The sequence below is a fragment of the Notechis scutatus genome, chromosome Z, assembly GCF_049901735.1.
Source record: "Notechis scutatus isolate UNSWTSFEM ecotype Mainland chromosome Z, rNotScu1.2, whole genome shotgun sequence".
Taxonomy (NCBI): domain Eukaryota; kingdom Metazoa; phylum Chordata; class Lepidosauria; order Squamata; family Elapidae; genus Notechis; species Notechis scutatus.
In genome coordinates this window covers 138,153,552-138,179,729 of record NC_142025.1, presented here as the reverse complement: position 1 = coordinate 138,179,729, position 26,178 = coordinate 138,153,552, and the positions used below count along the sequence as shown (strand labels likewise).

Below are 26,178 nucleotides of genomic sequence, written 5' to 3'. Positions count from 1 at the left end.
ATTCAGTGGCAAATCTTGTTTGCAGAAAGGAAGGCCTGCTGGCTGTCTCCCTCGGCATATCACAAACAATTTTGGGGCAAGGCCTTGAAAAAGCAGCAGGGAGGGAAACTTACCATTTGTAAGCCTCTTCAGAATAACTGATGTGCACAGGCCACAAAGCCCCTGTGCTAGCCATAACTTTTGATAAGATTAATTAATCCAGTGTGCCTTGCCCAAATAGTATCCAAGCTGGGATATCTCTTTATCCATGCATCAACAAGGAGAGGAATCCTAAAGATAAAAGCTGAGGAGGCCCTTAAAAAGGCAGGAAGTAACTTTACATGCAGTTTATATACAGTTCAAATATATTCAATTTGGAATGAATTCCTTCATGGGTTAGCATCATTTGATATGCTCAGTAGCTTTATACGGTATGTACCAGTAACATTTCATAGTATCTCATAATATTCTTAATATGATTTTATTAACATTCATCCTCATATTCAGTGGTGTGATTTTATATTATAATGGGGCATAATGAGTTTACAAGTTACTAGCATTCACATTTTTGAATTGCCAAAAAGAAGAGACGGTCAACCTGTTCTCCAAAAAGCACCTGAAGGCAGGACAAGAAGCAATGGATGGAAACTAATCAAGAAAGAGAGCCAACCTAGAATTAAAGAAAATATTTCCTGACAGTGAGAACAATTATTCAGTGGAATGACTTGCCTCAAGAAATTGCAGGTGTTCCAATACTGGAAGTTTTACAGAAGAGAATGGACAACCTATTTGTCTGAAATAGAATAGAATAGGTTTCCTTCTTGAGCAAGGGGTTGGATCAGAAGACCTCCAAGGTCCATTCCAACTCTGTTATTTTGTCCAGTCCTTGTCTTTAGCAGGCTATTAGAATCCAAATTCCACATGGAGAATGTTGTGTTACTTGAAAGAACTGGAAACCTTAATCAAAGACACTCCTAGTTACTGAAAACATTACTCAAAGAGAGTACTCTCTCCTGTTCCCATCACCTGTGCCCCCAACTGGCAGTGTCAGCATCTCTGTGTGTCAGCATTTGCTGAGCAGGCCTAAACAGAGTGGACTACAAAGAGACAGCGATGCCCATAGCAAACTAGGATCTCACTGCCAAGCTAGTACACTACAGTCATCTTGGTATAGGGTTTTCTCCCCTTACCTGTCCACAGCAAAAGGCCTTTAGCTGAGCCCTCACCAGAAGGCCAAGGAACACATTGCTCTCAGAGGCGCATTTGTCCTTTAAAATTTTCAGCATCAAAGCTTGGCTTACTAAGGCGTGTCAAATTTTTCAACTTTCAATTTCCAAACATTAGGAATGCTCAAAATGTGTGACATGCCCTGGGGATTGTAAAGATATTCTGGTTACTTTAATAAAATTTAGAGGTAAGTACATAAATATCATAACTTTTTAATATTTTGTTTCTTTCATTTGGCTTATAGAAGTGAAGCAACACGTATCCAGGACCAAAGGACCAATTGAAATGTTATTGCAAAGAATCAACTGTGTAGCCTTTATATGTTCCTGTATAATTGAAAGATAAACTAGAATAATTTTAATATAAAAGAAGGTCTGTGGCTAAATAGATCACTTGTTCTTATTGTATAAGGCTCTAGATCTGTTTTTCCCCTCTTGATTTAAAGCAGAAGTAGCAATTGTAAGCTGCTAAAATTCTTATTTTGAAACCTCTGCAACCCTTTGGATCATTAAAGATGAATCTAGTGGCATGACTTCCTGTCATTTTGAGGCAGGAAATATATATATTTTTTTAAATAACATCACCCCAAAAAGTAGATTTTGGCAATGAAAAAATACCCCACCCCCCAGCTCCAGATGAGAATTAAAGCCTTGAAAATTGAAGGCCCACCAGAAAGTGATTCAGCCCCGTTCACTTGGCATTTCACCAAGTAACCCTCAGTGCCCACCTATGAAAAAATGCCAGACTCCAAATCAAAGACTCCCATTTGAATTGCTGGAGAAAAAAAACCTCACTGTGTCTGCAGCTAGGAAGGACAATATGGGAGAAGTTGTAGGAGGAGGAGAGCCATGTTAGTCTCTAGTACCAAAACATCAGGAGGCGTTTGATAGCACCTTATCCAAATAAATAATTTAGCACCTCATGCCTTTTAATGAAATGTGTCAATCAGGAAAGGAAAGGATGAGTATCCACACATAAGTACAATCTTCCTCTTTTCTTCCCCCAAGTGGCTGAACTTGGAAATTCCCCTGCTTTAATATGTCACCATGCCCTCCACAGAGCATCACTTCAATCTGAAAAATACAGTATATCAGTTCTCAGAGACAGTTGTGTTCTTGCTACTAAAATGCACTCAAGGCAATTATTTTCATGAGGAACCCCCCCCAAACCAGCTTTTCCCTGGTTTGTGTGATGATCTGATTTGAACAAAATTGCAATAAATAACACAAATACATTTCCCATCGCTTAGCACCCATAGAAACACCATAATGTTGAACCTTTGATCTCACAATCATGCTTATGTCTGTTTTATTTTTATCCTGCTTTCTATCTTTCCATCCCACTTTTTTTTTTATTTGCAGGACCCTATATGAATACAAAATAAGCTGACCATGATTTAACTTTAGAAAAACCAGTGGTGCATTTATTTTTTTGCCTATCACATTCTAAAAATATATAATCCTTTCCACCAGCCACTTACATTGTTTTGCATAAGCTGGCTTGAATCTCTTTAAGTGTGCAGTAAGCAGATAATACAATACTGTATATACAAGTGTGAACTAGTCTAGCTTCTCCACCGAATCAGACCGTTTTTTTGTTTTTTCTATCAATATGCTAATCAGGGACATCTGCAGGGGGTCAAAAAATAGTCAAGATGCCAGGCTTTTCACTGCACAGATGTAACCACCATCTTGACTTTTTTTAATCCTCCTTCATGTCCTTGCTGTAAATCTTAATAGCTTTGCTCATATAATTTTATTCTCAGCTATTTCAAGGAAGAACGTTGTGTATCTTAAGGATTTGCTTCTGCCATTTTAAATACCACATTGACCCATAAAGATTATGGTTCATTTATAATTAGGTTTACATAGATGTTAATGTATATATTCTGCCACAATAATATTTTAAAAAAATCATTGCAAGGCAAGCTGGTTTCATTCATGTACATAAAACTTTCAATGGGTTGAGATAGTAGGAAAATGTGGAAACCAGGAAAACTAAGATTTTTTTACACCTTTGCACCAATATGTTTATGATTTTTTTTAAAGATAACAGGATGACAGAATAACAGAGTTGGAAGGGACTTTGGAGGTCTTCTAGTCCAACCAATACCCCAAACCAATTTTAATTCTGAAAAGGCATATGAACAGCTTTCCCTGAATTTGGGGAGATAACAACTCCTGTGATTATTAAACTGGAGATCAGATTCAAATTCTCACCTAGCAATTAAATTGAATTTACATACAGTGCTAAAGTTAAAAATAGAGCTTAAGGTTGGTTTTATATGTGGTGCGTTGTGAGGAATCTCACATACACACACACACATACCATATATAATGTCAGGAATATCTTGAAGAAAAAGCAGGAGTGGGACACTAAAATATTCAGGGCATCCAGACCAGCGTTTTCCAACCTCGGCAACTGTAAGATGTGTGGATTTCAACTGGCTGGGGAATTCTGGGAGTTGAAGTCTGCACATCTTAAAGTTGCTGTGGTTGAGAAGCATTTGATCTAGAATACAAGAAGCTCAATTACCTTCAAACTGGTGCAACGCAGAAACTAAGACTGAAGGTATGAACCTTCTCCTTTAAGAAAGCTCTGTCTCACTGCAGTTCAGTCTGATAGAGCCTAAGATATATACATTTTGGCTTCCAACAATTTCTGTTGTGCTAGGTGAGACGCAAGATCACTATAGCTACTGAAGCTGGGCACTGCCTTTGTCTAGTGGCTATTTGGATTTTTGCAGCTAACTACCTTAGCTGTAGGCTTACATTCGTTCCTGGAACTGAAATGAGGTATTTGTACTATTTACTCCTGATTCCCATATTTACAGGAACGGCAAAGCAGCTGGGAGCATTTTCTGAGAGGAAGATTGTAATTTTGACTGCTGGTTAGGGAGGGCATGGGGACGTTACTGTGGAAACACTTTTAAGAGAGAAAATAATTTATCGGATGATGGCTGGCAGTATCGGACATGAAGAAAAAGGTGGCAAGATTCCCAAATATCGTTCAGGAGGGAAATTGAGTATTGTATTCACTGGCATCATGGCTGAATATTGCTTCCTGTAATATATGTGTAAGAAGATATGGTATATTTAAAGAGTCTAATAGCTTATACCTTTTAACAAGATTTATTAATCGGAAAAGGTGCTACCAGAGTCTCCCTATAATATATAGGAAAACAGATTGATGTAACTCAAAGGTTTTTTTTTTTTTAATGCAACAGCAAGCACTAGGGGGGCACAAGAAGAGAAGCCAAAAGATAACCCATCTGCAGGGTTGTGTAGGTGCTTTTATTTCCAACTAGCTGCTTCCTGATTCTCCCTCCTCCCCACCCCCCCACAAAAAAAAAATCCCAATGCTCACTGCTAGGTGTTTCAGCAAGACAAAAGAGGAAGGCATAGAGAAGTGCAAGAAAAACGGAGCAGCCAGCCAAGCTTCGTGATCCTGGACAAATTGCCATTTAGTATTGCATCACCGGCTCCCTGCATTGCTCTCCTGCAGTGCTTGGGGGGGGGGGGAGAGAAGCGAGGAGAGCAATGCTGCATTCACTGCAGTGGAATCTGGTTTGCTGCAGAGAAGCTGGAAAATGTAAGTTCCTGTGGCCCTTACCCTTCACCCATGGGGCGGAGGGAAGGTCAGCAGTAATACATAATGATTTTGCAGAGACCCAGGTCTGCACTCTCTATAGTAAAGGCACAGAATTGGATTAACCCAAGGGACTGCAGACATCTCTCCCCCCCCATCAGGAGAGAACACACCTGAAATCAGCCCCCTAAGGGCATATCCTCTACCCAGAGGTCTCCAACCTTGGCAACTTTAAGACTAGTGGACTTCAACTCCCAGAATTCTCCAGCCAGCATAGCTGGCTGGAGAATTCTGGGAATTGAAGTCCACAAGTCTTAAAGTTGCCACGGTTGGAGACCTCTGCCCTACACTTCATTCCCTAGATAACACCTGCAACTTACACAGTGAAAACCCACAAGATCAATGCTTGTTGGCTTGTCAAGCACAGAAATGGGGAGGATGTTTATCACAGCATGCCACAACTGCCTGCCTCCTTCCTTTAGATTAGTTTTCTGGAGGATTTGGCTTTCTGTTGCCTTCAAGTCCTGTCTTGGCCCACTGCTCTCCTCCCTCTGAGGGAAATAGGTGGTTTAGAAACATGAAGTATAAATAAAAATAAAAACCTTAACAGGTGGGTGTACCAGAGAGACTGAGAATCTAAGCATGATCTAACTTAGAATGTATTTGGATGGTAGGCCACCTTACTATCCCAAGACCATAGACTGCAGAAGTTATTTAAAAATTCCCAGAAGGCAGCTGTGGCCTACTATATTCTGCACCATTGTCCAGTAGCTCCAAGGGACATGCTTTTGAAGTTCAACATTGCTTCTCTGAGCAAAGTTGAGAACTCTTTGAGATTCTTCTTTTTTAATAATCAGAAAATTCTGATTTTCCTGCAAGACCCTACTCATTATCTCATAAAGCCAAGAATCACTTTTTTTCCTCCCTATATCAATACAACAGATTTAAAAAAAAATACGGCAATAGGAACTCCTATCCCAATCTTACTCAATGGTACATACCAGTCCCAAAATCTAGGTAGAACCAGGAAAAGTTTTTGAAATTTTGGATAGCCACTGACTGTTTAATGAAGGCTAAACCCAGTCAACTTATAGCCTGCCATGAATTCTACCCAGATTGATAATATTCATGTGAATTGTAATCCAACATCTGGAGCATAATCTTTAGTGTAAACAATGCTGTTTGATGGATCAATGATCTGACCAAACATAAGTCAATCACTGCTTTTTCTTTTGATCGACAGTTCATAATGGAAACTGACCCACTGAATCTATTACTTCTAAATATAGCAGCATAATAAAATGATTTAACTAAATAGGTAGTGGATTCTTCATTGGGGGAAGAAAGCAACATTGAGATAGAATTCAGCAATGATGGAATTATATGTCAAATTCAGAGAGCCTCCTCTGCACATACTCAATTACAGATATACCTTAAATATAAGGTGATTAAACCAATATAGCTCTCATCAATTACTTTTGCTCCAAGAGGAGAGTTAATGAAATGCGTCAACCCCAGCCTTTGGACTGGCTTCATGTTGAGAGAAAGATCTACTGTATATAAAATACAGTAATTGATTCTAAGCAATCATGTGATTTAAAAACTTGAGCTACCATAGTTTGTATTAAGGTGTCATTAACCCTTTTGTATTGTAGAAAAATACATCAATCTGACAACCCTTTTATCTGTTTACAATTTTATTCTCTATTTGCTTTCTTTTCTATCTATGTCTGTTCCAAGTTTGCATTTACATTTCATGCAGTTTGGGTTGAATTGCTGACACTTTGTCAGATCTACTTTTCATTTAAAACAAAATAACTTGCTAAGGGAGATGGTTGATGAGGCTGCAAGTCTCACAATCAATAGTCCACAATCACACTAGTTTAAAAGGCGCAGCACAGAAAGATAAAAAAGGAATGCATGCTTTTCTGGAAAGGCCTTACACCATTCTGGTCAGAAGTGGCTTTTGAAGAATTTTTATTCCTCCTCTCTCCAGTCTCAGCCCACCCAAAACGAATAGCTCAGGCCAAGGAATGTTCATCCCAAAAGAGTTACACACTCAAAAGAATGACACAATACTTTTAATGTATTTTATAAAGGGGGAGGGAAGCAAGATAAGGACCAAGAAAGACTGTTTGGTGGGAAGGAGTCTGCATATGCACACAAAGCTTCAAATCCACATGCCTGCTGGATTAGAGGCACTGAAGAACAAAGTCTGACATCCTTCCTCAATGTATTGCAGTTAGTTTATAATCATGTTTTAAAGAGAAAGCAGCAAGCAAGTCATGAGATGAACCTCCAGCCATGGTAAGGAAGCACGAGGCAGCATATCAACAAGAATTCCTTGGCAAAATACTAAATAATTTAGGAATTGGGCCTTCCAGCCTCTAGTCCTGGAAATCTCTGATTCTGTGATTTTCTCAGAGACAACATCTCTGTAATATTCAGTGTTCCACCAAGGAACTGTTTCAATCAGCTTTCCTACATATTTGTTTAGCATATAGCTTGGGCATCTCCAATTAAATTCTGTAAGTCAGGTCAGAGGCTTCAAATCGGCAGAAGCAATTGCTGCCAAAAAAAACCCCTCAATCTCAACATATAAAACTGGGAGTGGGGGGGAGATAAATGTTGGAAGACAGATAGCAAAAACAGGATTTATGAGGTTCAGAATACAAATCAGAAGACCACTGGGACAACAGCTACTAATCTGCTCCTTTCTATCTTTTTATACAAACCAAAAGGGAAAATCAACTTCAGGCCAAGACCTGGGACTTTTCAAGGAAGCCTTATGTTATGGATAAAGGCACACTGTGCACACTAAGCCAGCTGGCTGTGATTGAGACTTGATATTCCTACAACTATTTGAACTCTAGGAAGAAAATAACTTTGCAAGGCCCCCTGACTTGCCTCCCTCCTAGCTCACCCCCTGCTCTGATTAAAGTGCTTGTGTTAAGAAGATGGTTGTGGTGGTGTGAGATTTTCATGGAGACAGGCTCTGAGAGGTGGAGGCATCCTCCGCAGGCAGGATTTCGATGCTGCTGTCCGGCTGGCTTGGGGAAACACTGTCAGTCAAGTCCATCTCCTGCACCTGACTGGGTGACAGTGGCTGTGGGGAGCTGGCTGTGTCAGTGCTAGAGGTGGGAGATTTGCTCTCGGAGAGGCCCAGCAGTTCCTGGACGTTACGCGGTAAATCCTGGCAGAAAGAAAACCCAAGACTTTAATAGGCAGCACTTTACCAATCACACATCTTCTAGGTATGCTTAGGTCCTACACAGCTTCCATGGCATATAAATACCCCAAATATTTCACTGGCAAAGCCCTGCTTGAAATACTGTATATAAATTCTAGGCTTCAAATCTTGGCTCTCCAATAAAAGAGTCAAGTAAGCAGCCTTTTTGTGTGCTTAAATTTTAGGTTGGGTGTAATGAACTAATACTATGCCATATAAGCTACCATTCACAGTCACCAGGTATGCGATCACCATTAGATTTGACAGACCTAAAAAGGGATTAAAGTATATTTGTACGTATTACTTCAGGATACTATATCCAGTTTGATATAGAAATTAAGGCATCAGACTAGGAACGGGGAGACTGGGAGTTCTGATCCTATCTTGGGCCAGTCACTTTCTTTCAACCCAAGAAAAGCAATGGCAAACCAATTCCAAAAAAAACCTTGCCAAGAAAACCACAGGGACTTATCCTTGAAGGCTCCAAGAGTCGATAGACTCAAAGGCACAGGTGCATGAGGGTGTAGATATACACATACCCACACATCAGACCTCATTATACATAATACCTTGATTTGTACTAAACATCTACCTATTCCAGGTCCTTGGGAAGGACTCGATAGGCAGATAAAATGCCAAATTCAGTCTGAACATCTGGTTGGCTATGCGATAAACAACAATATAATAATAATGAAGATGATGATGTGCCATTTGCAGACAAAGCAAAAAATCACCAGCTTATAAGAACGTGGAAAAAGCCTCTCAAGTAGCACCATGAAAACTGAGCATGCAAAGCGTTCACATAATTCTAACGCTGAACAGGAATTCTCCTTGCAATATTTTTCCATAGATCTTGTAAGAAGTATTGTTAATAACCACACACATTAACCGCACATGACAGATAGGAACACTTCTTGTGCTTGTGGGAGGGCAACATTCCACCTGGACATTTCAGTCTCCCAATAACATCAGGTCCCAAAACCACCAGGATGTTCTTCATTTTGCTCAGCATGAATCTCAAACACAGGAAGTGCTCAAGGTGAAAGCCAACAGCTATGCTAGGTAGAAATACAGGGCCAGTATTTAAGACATCCAATCGGGGAACATTCTTTCAATCCAGTGAAAGTTGGACCTTTATTTCAGCACTGTTTTACACATTCCTCTTATTGTGGATGTCTTGCCTATTGGCTCCAGAAAGGAGACTGCAGTAGGAAAGCTTCATGCCTCATTGGCAAAAACTCACTGGAGTAGAAACCAGCTGCCTGTAGATTGCCTCAGCCCGGCATAAGATGTCTTCCACGCTCATCCTCATGGTCAGTTCATTAATATGCTTTGGGGAGACACAAACAAAAAGAAGACACACGGTTAAACATGAACGTAAAATTCAACTAGACAGAAGGGAAAGGAATAGACAGTGTGAAAAATGTTACAGAAGAAGGTACCTTGGGTGAGAGTGACCATGTCATACTAGAATTCAACATAACACAAACACAAGCAACAGAACATAATGACACCAGAGTCTTGGGTTTTAAAAGAGCTGATTTCAATAAACTCAGAGAGAACTTGGGAAATATTCCATGGATGAAAATCCTAAAGGGGAAAACAACTCAAGAATCTTGGGAAACTCTGAAAAGTATGATCATAGAAGCCCAGACCAGCACAATACCACTGAGAAAGAAAAACAAGAAATCCAAGAAGAAACAAGCATGGCTGCACAATGATCTCTCTGACAAATTGAAAGAAAAAAAGGACAAGTACAAAAAATGGAAAGAAGGACATACAACTAGACAGAATATCAGCAGATAGCCAGAATCTGCAAAGACAAAGTCAGGATCGCAAAGGCTCAGAACGAACAAAGACTTGCAACAAAAGTCAAAGATAATAATAAAAAAGTTTCTTCCAACATATTAATAACAAGAAAAAAATCAAGGAAACAGTCAGTCCACTAAAGAGAGAAGATGGAAAGGAAGTAACAGGCAACAGAGAGAAAGCAGAACTGCTTAACTCATTCTTTGCATCCGTCTTCACGCAAAAAGAAACTATAGCTCAACCCACCAAAAACATAACTGTAAAAGACAGACCCGAAATAAAAGTTAAAATAAGCAAAAAAATAGTAAGAGAACACCTGTCTGATCTTGATGAAAACAAATCACCGGGGCCTGATGGATTAAATCCCAGAGTTTTAAAGGAGCTGGCAGAGGTCATCTCAGAACCACTGCACCATATCTTTCAAAAATCCTGGAGCACCGGGGAACTACCAGAGGACTGGAAAAGAGCTGATGTGGTTTCCATCTTCAAAAAAGGAAAAGAAAAAAACAGACCCAGGAAACTATAGACCAATCAGCCTAACATCAATACCTGGGAAGATACTGGAAAAGATAATAAAAAAACAGATCTGCCAACATCTAGAAACAAGTAAAGTAATAACTAGCAGTCAGCACAGGTTTGTTAAAAACAGATCATGCCAAACAAATCTTATTTCATTCTTCAACACAGTGACTAAATTAGTAGACCAACAAAATACTGTGGACATAATATATTTAGATTTCAGCAAGGCATTCGACAAAGTAGACCACAACCTACTTCTTAGTAAGCTAGAAAAAAGTGGAATAGATAGCACCACCACTAGATGGACTCGCAACTGGCTGGCAAATCGTACTCAATGAGTAGTTCTTAATGGGTCTAAGTCTAAAGGGAGGGAAGTAAGCAGTGGGGTGCCACAAGGTTCCGTCTTAGGCCCAGTACTCTTCAATATCTTCATTAACAACTTAGATGAGGGAATAGAAGGGGAACTTACCAAATTTGCAGATGATACTAAGCTGGCAGGAATAGCTAATACCCAAGAAGATAGGCTCAAGATCCAGATGGATCTTGACAGACTAGAACACTGGACCATATCTAATAAAATGAAATTCAATATAGAGAAAAGTAAAGTCCTACACTTAGGCAAGAAAAACCAAAAGTACCCATATAGACTGGGTGAAACCAGGCTCAATAGCAGTAACTGTGAGAGGGATCTTGGAGTCTTAGTGGACAACCAGCTAAATATGAGCCAGCAGTGTGCAGCAGCAGCCAAAAAAGCTAATGCAATCCTAAATTGTATTAACAGAGGGATACAATCAAGATCAAGGGAAGTACTAATTCCACTCTATAAAGTCTTAGTAAGACCACACTTAGAGTACTGCATTCAGTTTTGGTCACCACATTATAAAAAAGATGTTGAGACTCCAGAAAAAGTGCAGAGAAGAACAACCAGGATGATTAGGGGACTGGAGGCTAAAACATACAATGAACGATTGCAGGAACTGGGCTTGGCTAGTCTAGTAAAGAGAAGGACCAGGGGAGACATGATAGAGGTCTTCCAATATTTGAGGGGCTGCCACAGAGAGGAAGGGATCAAGTTATTTTCTAAAGCACCTGTAGGCCAGACAAGGAATAATGGATGGAAACTGAACAAGCAGAGATTTAACCTGGAAACAAGGAGAAACTTTCTGACAAACTTTCTGAGCAATCAACCAATGGAACAGAAGTTGCCCTTGGAAGTTGTGGGAGCGCCATCACTTGAGACTTTCAAGAAGAGACTGGACTGCCATTTGTCAGAAATGGTGTAGTAGGGTCTCCCAATTGGGCTAGATGATCTACAAGGTCCCTTCCAACTCTGATTATCTGTTATCTGTTAAGGTATTTTCCTGTAAACCAGAATGCATATTCTGAGATTGGGGAATTGTTATAAATGATATGTAAGAATTATGGATGTAAAAGTCAAAGTGAGAAACTTCTGAAAAAAAGAGTGAGGTATAGTGAAATAAATACATTATTCTTAACAAAGCAAAGCAGCAGAAACTTTTCATAACAGCAGGGGGCACAACAGCAGACAATCTGAGCAGAAAAGAATTCATTGTTTTCCGGCATATACCATTCATTTTTCAGAAGCAAGCTATTTGCGTAATTCAGTATTTGTTCCTGTAAACTTGAAACTGTGAATGGTACATGTTTAGAGTTCAAACAAAAACCTATCCTGATGAGTGAGAGATAGAAAAAAGCATTTATCTGCTTGGCCCTCACCTTGAGAATCTCATTAAAGCCAAAACCAGAATTCATAAGAGCCTGTCTTTCTGCATCCAGAATGCCACAAGCCACCAGCAGATGGAAATTGGGGCACGGTAATTCTGTCCATAATACCTGGAATGAGAGGTACAATTTAGACCATGCAAGGGTATCAACTAGCAATATTATTGATCATATTGCCTAATTAAGCACAATATTCTGTCTTCCAACCGTCAGCGGGGCCATCCTATCCCTAAGATGAACCTTGTTCAGTGAAAAAGTAGAACATGTAGCTTGCCTGGTTCTATCATTTGACCTTCTCAAATCACTCTCTACCATGGGGCCAGATCGCAACCAAGTCCCTCTGTGAGAAAACAAGACTGGGGGAAGTCAGCAGACTCTCCTAAAAGACCATCCTTGTTAAATTCTACAATACAGTTCTGTGCCAAACAGACAGGAAGAAATATAGATTTAGAAGTCCAAATCAAGAGCCGATTGTGAAGATTTTCTCAATCCACAGACTTATAACACTCACCTGGTTTATCTGAGATATAATAGTCATACATCTGAATTTATTGTCCCCTTTTACTCAACTCCTCAGGAACTTTGCACAGTTCTCTCCTTGCTAAATTATTTCATTTTATTGTTTACTAAGCAAATTTATATTGTTGCCCAGAGCCACACACAGGTGACTCTGGGCAGCTTACAACATTGAAAATCCACAACAATAAAAACTGTAAAACTCTATCACCATCATCAGCATCCACATGGCAGCAGCAACACAATGAGGCCAATCAAGTGGCTGGACCTATCTACGTAAAATCAATCTAAATATGACCTTTACTATGGTCAGGTCACTGCCTGGTCAATATTCTTTTCTGTAGATCTCCAATTAGACTACTCCAGCCTAGAAATCTGATGGATCAAGTGATTTCCTGCAGATGCTTGTAGGTTTTTAGAGTGATCTTGTGGCAGGTAGTTCCAATATACATTGATCCTTGGAACTCCGAAATAAGAGGGACACTAGACATGACTGCTTCTGAGCGTCAATTCTGAGGATCCTTTTGGCTTATGAAGGAGCTCTGGTGGAAAGTACAGAGAAACACTGCTACTTCACTGATAGAATGGTACATTGTGAGCATTATAGCAATAGCACTTATATACCACTTCATATAGTGCTTTATGGTAGGGATGCACGTACTGCCATGGCGAGTAATGACACAGGTGCGCACTTGCCAGCCACTTGTGCAAACTATCCCCTCCCTGCGCCTGTCAGTCAGCAAAGCCGGAAACGTTGGGGAACTCTGCTTTTCAGCCTTCTCTAAGTGGTTTACAGAGTCAGTATATTGCCTTCACCAATCTCAGTCCCCATTTTACCAACCTCGGAAGGATGGAAGGCTGAGTCAATCTTGAGCTGGTCAGAATTGAACTACTGTTATGGGCAGAGTTAGGCTGGAATAATTATGTCTTAATTCTGAATTAATTATGTCTTAATTCAAAAGGGCCCATTTCTCATTGGAGATGAATGAGCAAGACTTTCATGCAGGCCACATCTGCCAATAAAACTGCTCATTATGCACTAAGATTTAGACTCCAAATGAGCAGATCCAGGCACTGCTATACTGTCTTGCAATGTGTACCTGGGATTCTGTTCGGCTTATCGAATCTCTCCAAGGAAGGGTTCTCTGCAGCATGAGGATTGACAGCTGCATGTTGAGATATCAACTGGGAATGGTATACATGAAAATCTAAACTTGTTAGAGGAATAGCTGCAAAATATTCCTACAAGTCTCTGTCTTTCTAACATGTTTTGCATCTGTATATCTCCCTCAGATATTTCCCCAAACCTCAACACTGTACTGCAGTCCCAAAACTCTACTTTTCATCAGTCTGTTTTGTCTGCTTCCTGCACAAGTCCCCAAAATGAAATGAATTATCACCTAGGTTTCCCCTAATCCTCCTGACATGAGTAAGAATTACTTTTTCCAGTCTCACCTCCCAAAGCTGAAGAATTTCAGAGAAGGGAAATTCTCTCTTGAACCAGATCAAGATCCATCGGAAACAGAAACATAAGCTGCCAGATTCCTTCGAGTCTTTGGGAAGCAGAAAAAATAGAGCAGAAGCAAAAGCAAAAGATGGAATTATGTAAAACAAGACTGGGGGAAGTCAGCGTTGGTGTAAAATATGTTTTTTGAGTATTTGCAGGTCAAATTAAAGAAAAAAAGGCCCTGAATAACAAGACTTAATTTTTTTTAACATTGCATGAAATAAAGAACAAAAACATAATCTCTCTCTCTCCATAGAAACGGAATCCCTTAATTTTTAACCTCTCTACACCTGTAACACCTGTAATACACCTGTACCTAGGAAGTCACAGAGTGGGGGATCCAGCACTCTAAGAAGCAAGGTGAGCTGGGAAAGCTGGCGTTTCATGGACTCCTGGCTTTCTTCAAAATTGTGGTGCTGCAAGCAGAAAACAGAAGACCATGAAAAAACCGGTGGGGAGAAGTAATTATCGTTAAGTAAATGTATACAGATAGTCCTCGACTTGCAACAGTTCCCTTAGTGATTGTTCAAAGTTACAACAACATGATTTACGACCATTTTGCCCAGATATGATTGCTACAGCATTCCCATGGTCACGTGATCAACATTCAGACACTTGGCAAATGACTCGTAGTTATGACAATTGCAGTATCCCAAGGTCATATGATCATCTTTTCTGACTTTCTAACAAGCAAAATAAATAAGGAGGTCCAATTCACTTAACTGTGTCAGTAGCTTAATTGCAGTAATTCACTTAACAAATGTGGCAAGTAAGGTCATACAATGGGGGGGAAAAATCTCTTAAGTATCTCACTTAGCAACAAAAATTTTGAGCAATTTTGTGGTCGTAAGCCAAAGACTACCTGTATACCAGCCTTTTCCCTAAAAGTAGTCTTCAAGGCACTTGTTAAAATATAAAACCAAGATTATAATAATTTATATACTTTTTTTAAAAATGAAACTGGTAGCAAGTCAGGTCAAAGACCCAAAGCTTCCCTGAATTTCATACGTAACTTTGTTTGAGAAATGTCTTAAAATGAGGCTAAGGATATATTAATTAATTATAGTTACCAAGAGTTTTTCTTTTGACCCAGACAGTGTACTCACCACCAGTTCCATGAAACCACAAAAGCACCAGAAGGCATCGACTTCGTTCTGGGTGATATAGAGAATGGGGGATAGGAGATCACTCATACCTTGTACGTAGCCTGTTCAGGTAAGCGAAAGAAATAATAGAGGAGAGAGTTAATTTCTTAATTTGAGGTGATTTTTTTCAAGCCTCAGATTAATGCTTGTCTTTTGTGGTGGTGTGGTGACTCTTTAAAAGAACCTGCACCTTTTCCTGAACTCACAGTTTCAGGGAACATGTTAAGAAAACAACGATGAACACAAAGATTGTGTTGCGTCTTGGCAGTGCCACACTAACTCAAACACATCTAGTCCTAGGCCACATGGGTGTTGGCTCAGCCCCCCCAAGTTTGTGGCTTCTTTACGGAAACACTGACAGTTATAATAAGATGCTCATATTCCCCCCGAAGCACTCCTTTCACATCCATGTAGCTGTACATGATTAAACTGTATCTATTCCTTTCTATCTATACTTCTGCTTCCTTCCATCTTTGTCTATTAAGCTTCCAGACGCCAATATTTTAATATTAAGCAAAAGTCAAGAACACGGGGGAATGACCTCAGACAGGAGGGAAGTTCAAAAGTAATGTTAGAAAGTATTAATTCATAGACAAAAGTAGTAGAAGCATGGAACCAACTTTCAACTGAGATAGTGGGTCAAATCATCAGTAACTGAATTTAAACATGCTTGGGATAAACACATGTCTATCATCTGACGAAAATAAAATAAATAAAATAAATAGAAGTAAAAAATAATGACTGAAAATAAAAATAAATGAATCATATTTTTTTGCCATCAGTTTGCTATGTTTCTATAAACCCTCTCTTAAGCCATGATGATTTGGAATGGTGCCCTTCCTTGGAACTCACCTAGATCAAAGTTGTACATGCAGTATGTCATCAGCACATCATTCAACAGTACCAGTCCTGGATTCTCACTGCCCTCATAGAATTTGTTGTTTCTATCCGTGCGACTGACATCTCTTTCTGCAAAGGCACAAATACAAGTTTATAAAACCCACCTGTGCTGCCCCCTTAGAAAGGACATTCAGGATAACTTAGCGAAGGGCAAACTAAATCAGGAAAGTAAAACAATGAGGAAAGATTGAGGCATTGTATCCCAAGGAAAGCACAAATGGTCATATACACACCTTAGACAATTTAGATTTAGAAAAAGGTGTTCCAAAATAATAGGACAAGCACTGGTGAGATTCAATAGAAATCATTAATCTGATGTGCTGAGAAAGCAGAAATAGAGATCATTGTCTTATGAGCTGTGGTGCCGCAGAGGTTAGAATGCCATATTGCAGGCTGACTTTGCTTACTGCCAAGAGTTCAATCCTGACCAGCTCAAGGTTGACTCAATCCTCCATCTTTCTGAAGTTAGAAAAATGAGGACCCAGATTACTGGGGCAATATGCTGACTCTGTATCTGCTTAAAGAGTGCTGCAAAGCACTATGGAGAGAGATATAAGTCTAAGTGCTATTGCTGTAATGTAGCACAAGGGTCCCCATCCCCGGGTTCATGGACTGGCATGTGTCCAAGGCATGCCAGAAACTGTGCCATGCAAACAAGTGAAGCCCCCATCCATGGGGTGTATGCAGATATAAAACCAAGCCCTTTAGAAATCACTCACTGAACCTGACTGGCAACAGATTTAGGCCATATTTAAGAAAGCACTTATTTATATAATGCATAATTCCTTCATACAATGTACTGTCAGGAGTAGGTGGTGATGGCTGCTGTCTTGGAAAGCTCTAAAAGATTCTGTCTTTTGTGCACCGATTATTAACTATTAACCAGAGCAGATAATAGGAGAAACCTCCACATTCAAGGGAAACATGGGTTTGTAATATTAGATACTGGGAAACAATAAAAGGAAGAAAAAGATTGCATTTAGAAACATCTGGCTGTAATATGAGAGTAGGTTGTATGAATAGAATGACACTGCTTTAGGTCAGTAGCTCACCATGGCTAAGAATTCCAGAAGCTGCGAATCTGGCCATTGGCAAAAAAAAGACGGGCAAAAACAAATCAGCCAGGTGCTGTTACAGAATGACAGTAACCCTCAAAACCAGAATTTATACCAACCAATAAGGCTGCGATAGCCCCGCAGTAAAGAGTTCCGCAGCTCCTGTTCCTCGCTGACCGACTTCCACTGTAACTTCATGCGGAAGTATTCATCTCTGAGGAGAAGGTGGAAGAATGGAATGGGAAAACGCTCAGACTCAGGTCACCTTTGGCAGTCCTTGCCAAGGCCCAGAACTAGTTCTCCTTCAAACAGGCCACCCCCTGATGAAGAGTTAGGCTTACGTCTTCCGTCTCACTTGCGCCTTGTTCTCCTCACTGGTGTTGCCCCAGGAATAATAGTTCAAAAGGTACTTCCACACTTCCTTACGCAATGACATGCTGAGACCCTGAAAGGGACAAAAAAAAAAATAGTTCAAAGAAAGGAAGCAATGATCCAAATTATTATAGAACAAAGGACCTACCTTGCATCAATTCTAGGACTTAAATCAGTGGTAGGAAACACACAGTACAGGTGGACCTCAACTTACAACTGTTTGATGTTACGACAGACTCCCAATTCAAAATTCAAATAGCCTGGCAGCCCTTGCAGTTATGTAATCACATTTTGGGCGCTGGCAACCAGTCTGCATTTACGGCTGTTTGCAATGTCCTGCAGTCACGTGACCATGATTGGGGGGGTTGCTGGAAACTGGCATTTACTTCCAGTTTCCAGCAAAGTAATGGCAAATGTGGACCGTGCTTACATTACAACTGCCATATTCACTTTATGACCACCATTAAGAAGTCATATGTCGAGGATTAACCAATATCATACTACTCAATTTACATGGACATTCCAATAAACAGACACAACAATTTCTTGTTTTTTATTCCAGAAACACAAACTTGGCACGCTGATCTAGCTGTCATCTGTCCCACAAATCTCACCCCAGCAAAGATCCTCTTCCGCAATCCGATGGGATCTAATACACGTCCATCAGGATCCAGATGCTGTTCCCATTCCTGCTCCATAACAGGGGTCTCCCTTTGAACAGAGGGTCGTTCTCCTAGCTGTGCCTGCTGCTAGGAACAAAGTAAGCTAAAAAAACAATTGTATCTGAAGAAGAAAAATTCCTTAAGAGGGAAGGAGGGAGAGAGATAACGATTAAAACTTTCCTTCTTTTGAATTAAAGGGACGCTGTAAAGCTGAAGAGCTTAAAGAACTCTTTCTATAGTCAAGTGAGTATATATAATTGCAAATTTTTTTCACGCTGACAAATTTTAGAAGCACCTTCCCAGTTTCATTGCAGCCGTAGATCTAGCAAACAATGGAGAAATTCTGTTGTGTATCCATTAACTACAGTAGTCCCTTATCATTCATTGGTTCTGGGAGGTGCGACAGATACGAGTTCCAAACAAACGAGTTCCAAACAAACCACATAATTAACGTGTGATCCTTAGTTTCAGCTGTAAAGGGTTGTGAATCACAAGACAGCCAATACCGACAAGTTCTAGCTTGCATGAGTACTGAACAAATGATAAATAAGTACCGGGACAAATAGTTCATGTCAAAATGCATTGAGTAACAAATTTGATGAGTTCCAAATGAGTCAAGTACCGAGGTACCACTATATCTTCATTTATTTGATCATTTTAAAGTTACATTTAAGAGCATAATTTTTTGAAGGAATCTTTTTGAAGGTTGACATTGGTCCATTTAAGCTTCTGTGTTTAAAGACTGACTGGTTGCTCTTTGATAAAGGGGAAAGGATTTCCTTCAAAGAGTTCACTTGTAATCTTCTACTACTACAGTGGCAGTCGTCGTTGCATTTCTATAAGCTCCCGCCACAACATGACCACATCTTCAGTAACTCTATGACACTTGGAGAAAATGGGTGGCAGAAAGAATAACCAACCATTCCCTGAGCCAAAAAAATACCTCTTCCCCCTTGACTGGTTGTCATATCTGCCAGACTATTTCAACACTCACACAGGTGATGACTTCAAAGCCTGTCTCTTCCTCCAAATTGGCAGTTGCCGAATCACTAAGGGAATGATGGGTGAGTCCATCTTCCTGGTGCAGAGCTCCACGGAAGAAATTGGTAACTTTGGAGAAGCCACCAAAGGTGGCAGCATAAGGATCCTGCAGGAATCGCTAGGAGGAAAAACAACCACAATGTGTTTACAGCTACAGGTAGTCCTCAATTACTGCTTCATTTAGCAACCATTCAAAGTTACAACAGTGTAAAAAAAATAGCTTTGCAACCAACAAGCACTTACAACCATTGTAGTATCCCAGTCATGTGATCACCATTTGTGTGCTTCACAACTGGCTTGCAATAAACAAAGTTCACAGAGAAGGTGGAAGTAAAATCGTTAAGTCACGGTCACATGATGCTTCGCTTAGCAACTATGACCCTTGGCAATAGAGTTGCCAGTCCCAATTCTGGGGCATTAAGGAAGAACTATCTGTTAAACTTCACTGCATCAAATGCATGTTGCATATTATTCATAGTTCCTAATTAATCTGTGGTCTAGGAGTGTCTGGCGTGAATCATCTTAGCAATACCCATGCATCCAAAACTCTGCAGTTAATACTCAGGATGTAATTGCAGCCCTCTCCAATCTAATTTTCTTTCTTCCAGTGTAAACACCTGCTGGTGGTGTGAATAGCTGCTGAAGTGGTAAACCTCTTTTTCATCTATCAGTCTATAATCCACTTAAACTCAAATCACGTTTGCTCAGAACTTGATGGTGCAGCTTTACTCATTCAATCATTAAGAGAGGGATAGAATCCAGATCATGTGACGTGTTAATACTGTTTTATAAAGCTTTGTAAGACCACATCTGGAATACTGCATCCAGTTTTGACCACCATATCATAAAAAAGATGTTGAGATTTTGGGAAGAGTACAGAGAAAAGCAGCAAAGATGATTAGGGGACTGGAGACTAATGAAGAATGGCAGCAGGAATTGGGTATATCTAGTCGGGTGAAAAGGAGGGCTAGGGGCAATCTGATACAGTATTCCAATATTTGAGGGACTGCCACAAGGAAGAGGGGGTCAACTTATTTTCCAAAGCACCAGAAAGCAAGACAGATGGATAGAAATGAACCAAGGAAAGAAGCAACCAAGCATTAAGGAGAAATTTTCTAACAGTGAGACCCATTAACCAGTGGAACAACTTGCCTCCAGAAGTTGTCAGTGCTCCATCACTGGAGGCTTTTAAGAGACTAGACAGCCATTTGTCTGAAATGGTATAGATCTGCTTGAGCAGAGGGCTGGACTAGATGATTCCAAGGTCCCTTCCAATTCTGATGATGTTCTATGTTCTATATTTCTAGTTCTGTGCAATCTTTGTAGATATTCTTATACACCATTTTTGGATGCAGGAATTGAAAAGCATAGTACGAATAAAAAATATCCAGTCTGCTTGAGTTTTCAAAAGTTCGAAGACATAGTTCTGGATTCTCACTTGCTGGCTTATCATCTAACACAGTGTTTCTCAACCTGGACAACTTTAAGATATCTGGACTTCAACTACAAGAGCTCCTCAAATATCATGGCTGGCTGGGGAATTCTGGGAATTGAAATCCAGACATCTTAAAATTGCCAAGGTCAAGAGTCACTGATCTAACTCATTAAACTAATTCTATATCCTTGCTTAAGAATGTGCACAACACCTTTATTGTCCATTTGATCCCTTTTGGTTCAAAATAACGCACATAACTGTTCCCAAAACATTCCTAAACCAAAAAAAACCACCATATTAACAGCTTGTTCTTTTTTTCCACATTCTGCTTTTAGTTTTCCTTCATTCCTTTTATGGAGTATGTGACTCTTCAGAAAACAGTCTTACCGATACTAGATTTGATGAACTGTCATCAAAGAGCTGAAGCTCATCAAAGGAATGAGAAAGGGCATCTGAATCATGTGTATAAACCAGGTAGAGCCGAGAATCCTTCGGGGAGCTACAAGAAAAAAAAAAAAAAAAAAGGAAATAAAAATGGTTTTTTTAAAAAAAATCTGGAAGAGGATTTCAACACTGCGACAAATTGTCCGATGCGTGATACATTTTTTCATTGTTTACAACAATTAAAATCATCACAGTGTAAAAATACAGATAAAAATCAAGATGACAGGAAAAAAGGGGACGAAAAAGGAAAGTAAGCTATAGGGCAAAGGTGGAAAATGAAAGCACTGACTTCCAACTTTTTACAGTACAGGAAAGTACAGGTAGTCCTTGACTTACGACCACAATTGAGCCCAAATTTTCAGTTGTTGAGTGAGACATTTGTTAAGTGAGTTTTGTCCCACTTATGACCTTTCCTGCCACAGCTGTTAAATGAATTATTGCAGTTGATAATTTAGTAATTTGGTTGTTAAATGAATCTGGCTCCTCCATCGATTTTGTTGTCAGAAGGTCACAAAAGGACAATTACATGACCTTGGGACACAGCAATGGTATGAACCAAGTATGAAGTAATTGCCAAGCATCTGAATTTTGATCACACAATCATAGGGAAGCTAGAAAGTTTTTAAGTGTGAAAAATGGCCGTAAATCACCTTTTTCAGTGCCGTAACTTTGAATAGTTCCTAAATGAACTGTTGTGAGTCAAGGACTACTTATACAGAATAGAATTACAGTCTCAACTTTTTACTTCACCAGCTTAATAAGTATTAGCCATTTCTATAAAAACAAACTATATTAACTGGCATCAAGAGTTGATTTTTTTCTGTTTTGAGCACAAAATTTAGATACAGTTTTCAAGCAGAAACAATGCTGGATATGTTTATTAAAATAGTCTGTTTTGCCATTTCTGCAAGCATCATCATTTTTTCCATACATTCTTCTGTTTTGGGATTAATGCATCTTTTCATTTCTGTGCATGTAGAATTCTCACTGCTGTCAAACGAACATTCCAAATCCTTTTTTTCTGATTCATGTTGCGTCCATAATATAGTATAAAGTCCTTCTGGAACTATTCTGCTTCTAACTACAGCTGGAGATTCCTATATTTTAACTGCTCTTTGCAACACAAAAAAAAACTAGCATGTTAGAGAAATTAATTTTGCTTTACTGTGTCTGTTAAGTATTGTAGAACAAGGCCACTTTACTGTACACGCAGGAACAAAATGTTATGTAATTAGAATGCTTAGAAACTGCATTTCTCTTATTTTACAAAGTCCATAAGGTGTGTAGCATGCTATCTTCTCTACTGATCTGGAGCTACATAGAATGGTCTCTACAATCTAAGGCTAGTTCTTATTCAGTTGTGAAGAAAGCCTTTGATTCATTTGAAAAGGAGAGGGAGAAAGGCCACCCCATAATCACCAAGCATGGCATTTTAATAATGCCCATCAGATGATTACAAGAAATCCCAAACAAACCAGGATAAGCATATTTCTTTTGCTGTTGCTAGATATTTGGGTCTTACTTGAAACTTAGCAAGCACTTTGCTCAAAGCATCCAATGAGACAAAGAACAATGTCAACCTTGATTCCCAGTAACTTCAGGGACAAATTCAAATGATTTCCTTGCTAACAATGTAAAGGTGATTTACTGCTGCTTTCCTTCTGGATATTTTTCCTCACTTCCTAAATTAATCTACAACCTTGGTATATCCTGTTATCTAACAAAGGCTTTCAAAATTCATTTTCAGAAGCTGATATTAGAAAACATTCCCCTAGTCCACACAAGTTTAAACCAGATGGAGACTACATCTTATTTCTTTAATGTAACAGAGGTTGTGATGTAATCTCACTCACGTGGCTAATATAACATATTTGCAAAGAGCTTTGAGAAGGGCCTTCGTGCCTCCACGGTGGAAATGCAGAGCTTGAATGGAAATGCCTTCTTTGGTGATGAAGATAAGATACGACCAGCCGAGGCCTGGTTTACTCTTACGGATGGATTTCAGGTCAGACAAGCTGAGAGAGAAGGCCCACTGACCACGAGGGGCTGGAGATTTTGATCCAGAAACTGGTAGGGGAAACATGGGAAAAGCATAGTGACAAAGGACAGAAGAAACAAAATCCTACACTTTCTAGATACTATCTTTTTCTCATCCCTATGTTTCATTCATTATTGCAACTTCATCAGTAAACCTAGATACACACAACCAAAATTTGTAAGAGGACACTAGCGCTTCCTCTTTCAATTTACCAGCTGTTTCCTCCTGGACCCGAGATCTTGTCCCCACTGTACTGATTACGGCCCAGTCTGGTTCATATCCTGGATCAAAGTGTTCTTCCTCGGCTTGGGACCCAATGGTATCCTAGTAAAGAGAAAACAAGATTAGAGGACATTTCAGTGTTTTAAAATATGTCCCTCATAATATCTTCTAAATGCTCCTTTAAGTCCTGTTCAAAATTGCATCCATAGCAAACCATTGATTTGATTAATGACTGCTGAAAAAGCCTGTAAAATTATGTCTTACATGTTACTGACCCATTTTACAACTGTTACAAGTTACAACTGTGATTGGCAGGGTCCGTTACAATCATAACTCAAGGACTACCTGCACAGTAATTCTAGTAGCATTGAAAACATGTATAGTTGAAATCCTAGCATTATTCTTTATTCCTGTAACTATTTTCTTCTAAAGACTGAGGTTTTTTAAAACTTTTATATAAACTGAAAGGATACCATAACATATTGCTCTGTAAAGAACAAGCAACCTATACAGTGATTAAACAAGAAAAACCTCCAATATAAAGAAATGTATTTTTGTTTCTGCCAAAATATAGAGAGCAAATATACTGAATATATATAGGTAGAAGATTAAATCAGCAGAAAGCTTACCTTTTTAGTGTACGTAATCTGAGCAGTATCTGAAGATTCTTCCACAGGGGTCCATTGTAGTAAAGTATCTGAACCCTGAATAAAAAGGAAGCAACATTACAATAAAATATTCCAACAAAATTCCTCATCCCGAAACTTGGTTTTTAAATTTTGAAATTTAAGTGATCAAATGAGTGCTGAATTTCACGTGTTTCCTCCTTGAAAAGCAGCTGATGCATAAACACTGAAATACTGTTCATCCCCCACTTTGTTTTCTAAAATATCATCACAAACTACCTAATGCTTTTTGATGTGCACTTCTTAAATCATAAAATTGTGGGAAACTTAAAATTTCTTGTGAAATATTTAAATATTTTATGTACTACATAAACTACTACTTGTGCATATGCATTAATATCGCATACAGGTAGTCCTCATTTAACAACTGCATGATTTAGCTACCATTTGCAATTACGATAGTGTTAAAAAAGTAACTTTGCAATCAAACCTCACATTTACAGCTTTTTCAGGTCTGCAAAGCAAAGGAAAACTGAAGTAAGATCATAACATTGTGATGTTTTGTTAGCTTAAGTAACCCAACTGTAGTTACTAATTAAGGATAACTTGTAGTATGAACTGTAGAAAACCTTGGACTCAAATACAAAGCTTCCGCTATTCTGACCAGTTGTGTTCAAATTAATCCTAACTACTTTTAACCATAATGTCACAATTAGACAATATTATAAAGCTACAAAGGCCTCAGATTCGTCCTCCAGCATCCAAAAAGCAAGAGAAAAGTCTTGGGCCTGCTTTGGCCCATACATTTAATGGCAAATAAGACTGAACAGGATGCCCCAATATAACCAATACAATACTTCAATGCCCCAATATAACCAATTTTCTCACCATGACCATACAGCCAACTTGCTTCAGTTTACAACCCAATAGGCAACCTGTCTCAACTCACCTTCTCAATGATGCGGATAACTCCAGGTATGAGGGAATCCTGGTCAGGATGCCGCTTTGCACTGGTGTGTAAATAGACTCCATCTTTCTCAAACGCAATCTGCAAAAAGTCAGAAGAAAAGAAATGGAAGGGGCAGGAAAAGGACCAGAATTCCATTCCTCCAGCTTTTTCCCCAATGTGAAGCTCAGGCAACAAAATACAAACTTCTTTAATGGTTTATTGTCAAAGCCTCAAAACAACTCCAAAACAAAAGGGGGAGGGGCATTTTACATAACGGTAACAGTGATAGACAACCTCTACATACTACCAGGGGGGAGTCTCAATACATCTAGGAGGAATATCACGTCTTCCTTGTAACTTCCAAGGCGGAAGAAAGCACATTTCCCCATTTTTAACAAACCAGAGCTTCCATACGGAGTAACACAGCCGGCCCTCGCCTCCCGGGGAATCATTTTCGGCTCATGCTGGGGGAAAAACCCTCAATTCTCTTTCCTGCGACAGCCCATTTTTGCTTCGGGGAGCCTAATGAGCACCACCTTGGAGGATTAAAGGCCTCTCTTACCCTGCAGCCCCCTAACTCCATTCTGCCTGACAGCTACTTCCTGAAAAACAAATACGTCGTTTCCTGCTCCAATTAACCACCCCGCCCTTTTCATAGAGTGGCTTTCTATTTTTATCGTTTCTTGAAGACGCCATCATTGTTTCTGGCGCGGAAAAAAAAAACCTCAAGCTTGGAACGGGGATGTCTTGTTTGAAAACGCAAGTGAAGCTTTTGGCGCCATCTTTGGAAAGGTCAAAATGACTGGATCTTTGAACATGACTTTGTCGCCAGTGTGCAAGTAATATTAAATAATTATGCACCGGTTAAGGAATGTTTACACATTCGAAGAACTTTAATAAGGCATGAAATAGAAAACATATTTTATGATTTAACTAGGGAGGCTGCACATGAAAACATCAGGGTGATTTTGGCCTCGGAAGCTAAATTAGGGTCCGACCAGGATAAGTTATAATGTGGTTGGGAGCCTTTTAAACAATATCAAGAGTAGATATCGGGGGGAGAGTAATGCCAATAAATTATTACCAAGAAAATTATGCCCGTTAGCTATTTGAAGCTCATCTAAAGTTTATCTTGCAATTATTACCAAAGGACGCACTCCAAGCAAGGGGAT

At 39.4% G+C, this 26,178-nt stretch overlaps 1 protein-coding gene across 5 annotated transcripts; it reads right to left on the bottom strand.

Annotated features, from left to right (window-relative positions):
* Positions 1-6,860: 6,860 nt before the first annotated feature.
* On the bottom strand, positions 6,861-25,695 carry TBC1D17 (TBC1 domain family member 17). 5 transcript variants are annotated; one of them, XM_026677492.2, is made up of 17 exons: positions 25,569-25,695; positions 25,007-25,105; positions 24,061-24,135; positions 23,422-23,533; positions 23,025-23,238; positions 21,115-21,226; positions 19,246-19,410; positions 18,204-18,338; positions 17,559-17,662; positions 17,337-17,431; positions 16,115-16,231; positions 15,224-15,324; positions 14,434-14,533; positions 14,066-14,163; positions 12,089-12,205; positions 9,267-9,353; positions 6,861-7,987 (listed from the first exon to the last, which is right to left on the bottom strand). In XM_026677492.2, exons 1-17 carry the CDS (start codon positions 25,587-25,589, stop codon positions 7,775-7,777), a joined length of 1,965 nt encoding a protein of 654 aa, XP_026533277.1. In that variant the 5' UTR covers positions 25,590-25,695; the 3' UTR covers positions 6,861-7,774. The 5 variants fall into 5 exon arrangements, with proteins under 5 accessions (XP_026533277.1, XP_026533279.1, XP_026533280.1 ...); XM_026677494.2 differs by having other exon boundaries at positions 18,204-18,335; XM_026677495.2 differs by having other exon boundaries at positions 18,204-18,332.
* Positions 25,696-26,178: the final 483 nt, after the last annotated feature.

Coding starts and splice junctions, on each gene's coding strand:
- TBC1D17 (XM_026677492.2), bottom strand. CDS start 25,589: ATGGAGTTAGGGGGCTGCAGG. Junction 19,411..21,114: donor GTTCATCAAATCTAGTATCG/GTAAGACTGTTT, acceptor TTTTCCTCCTAG/CGATTCCTGCAGGATCCTTA. Junction 17,432..17,558: donor GCGCAAGTGAGACGGAAGAC/GTAAGCCTAACT, acceptor CCTTCTCCTCAG/AGATGAATACTTCCGCATGA.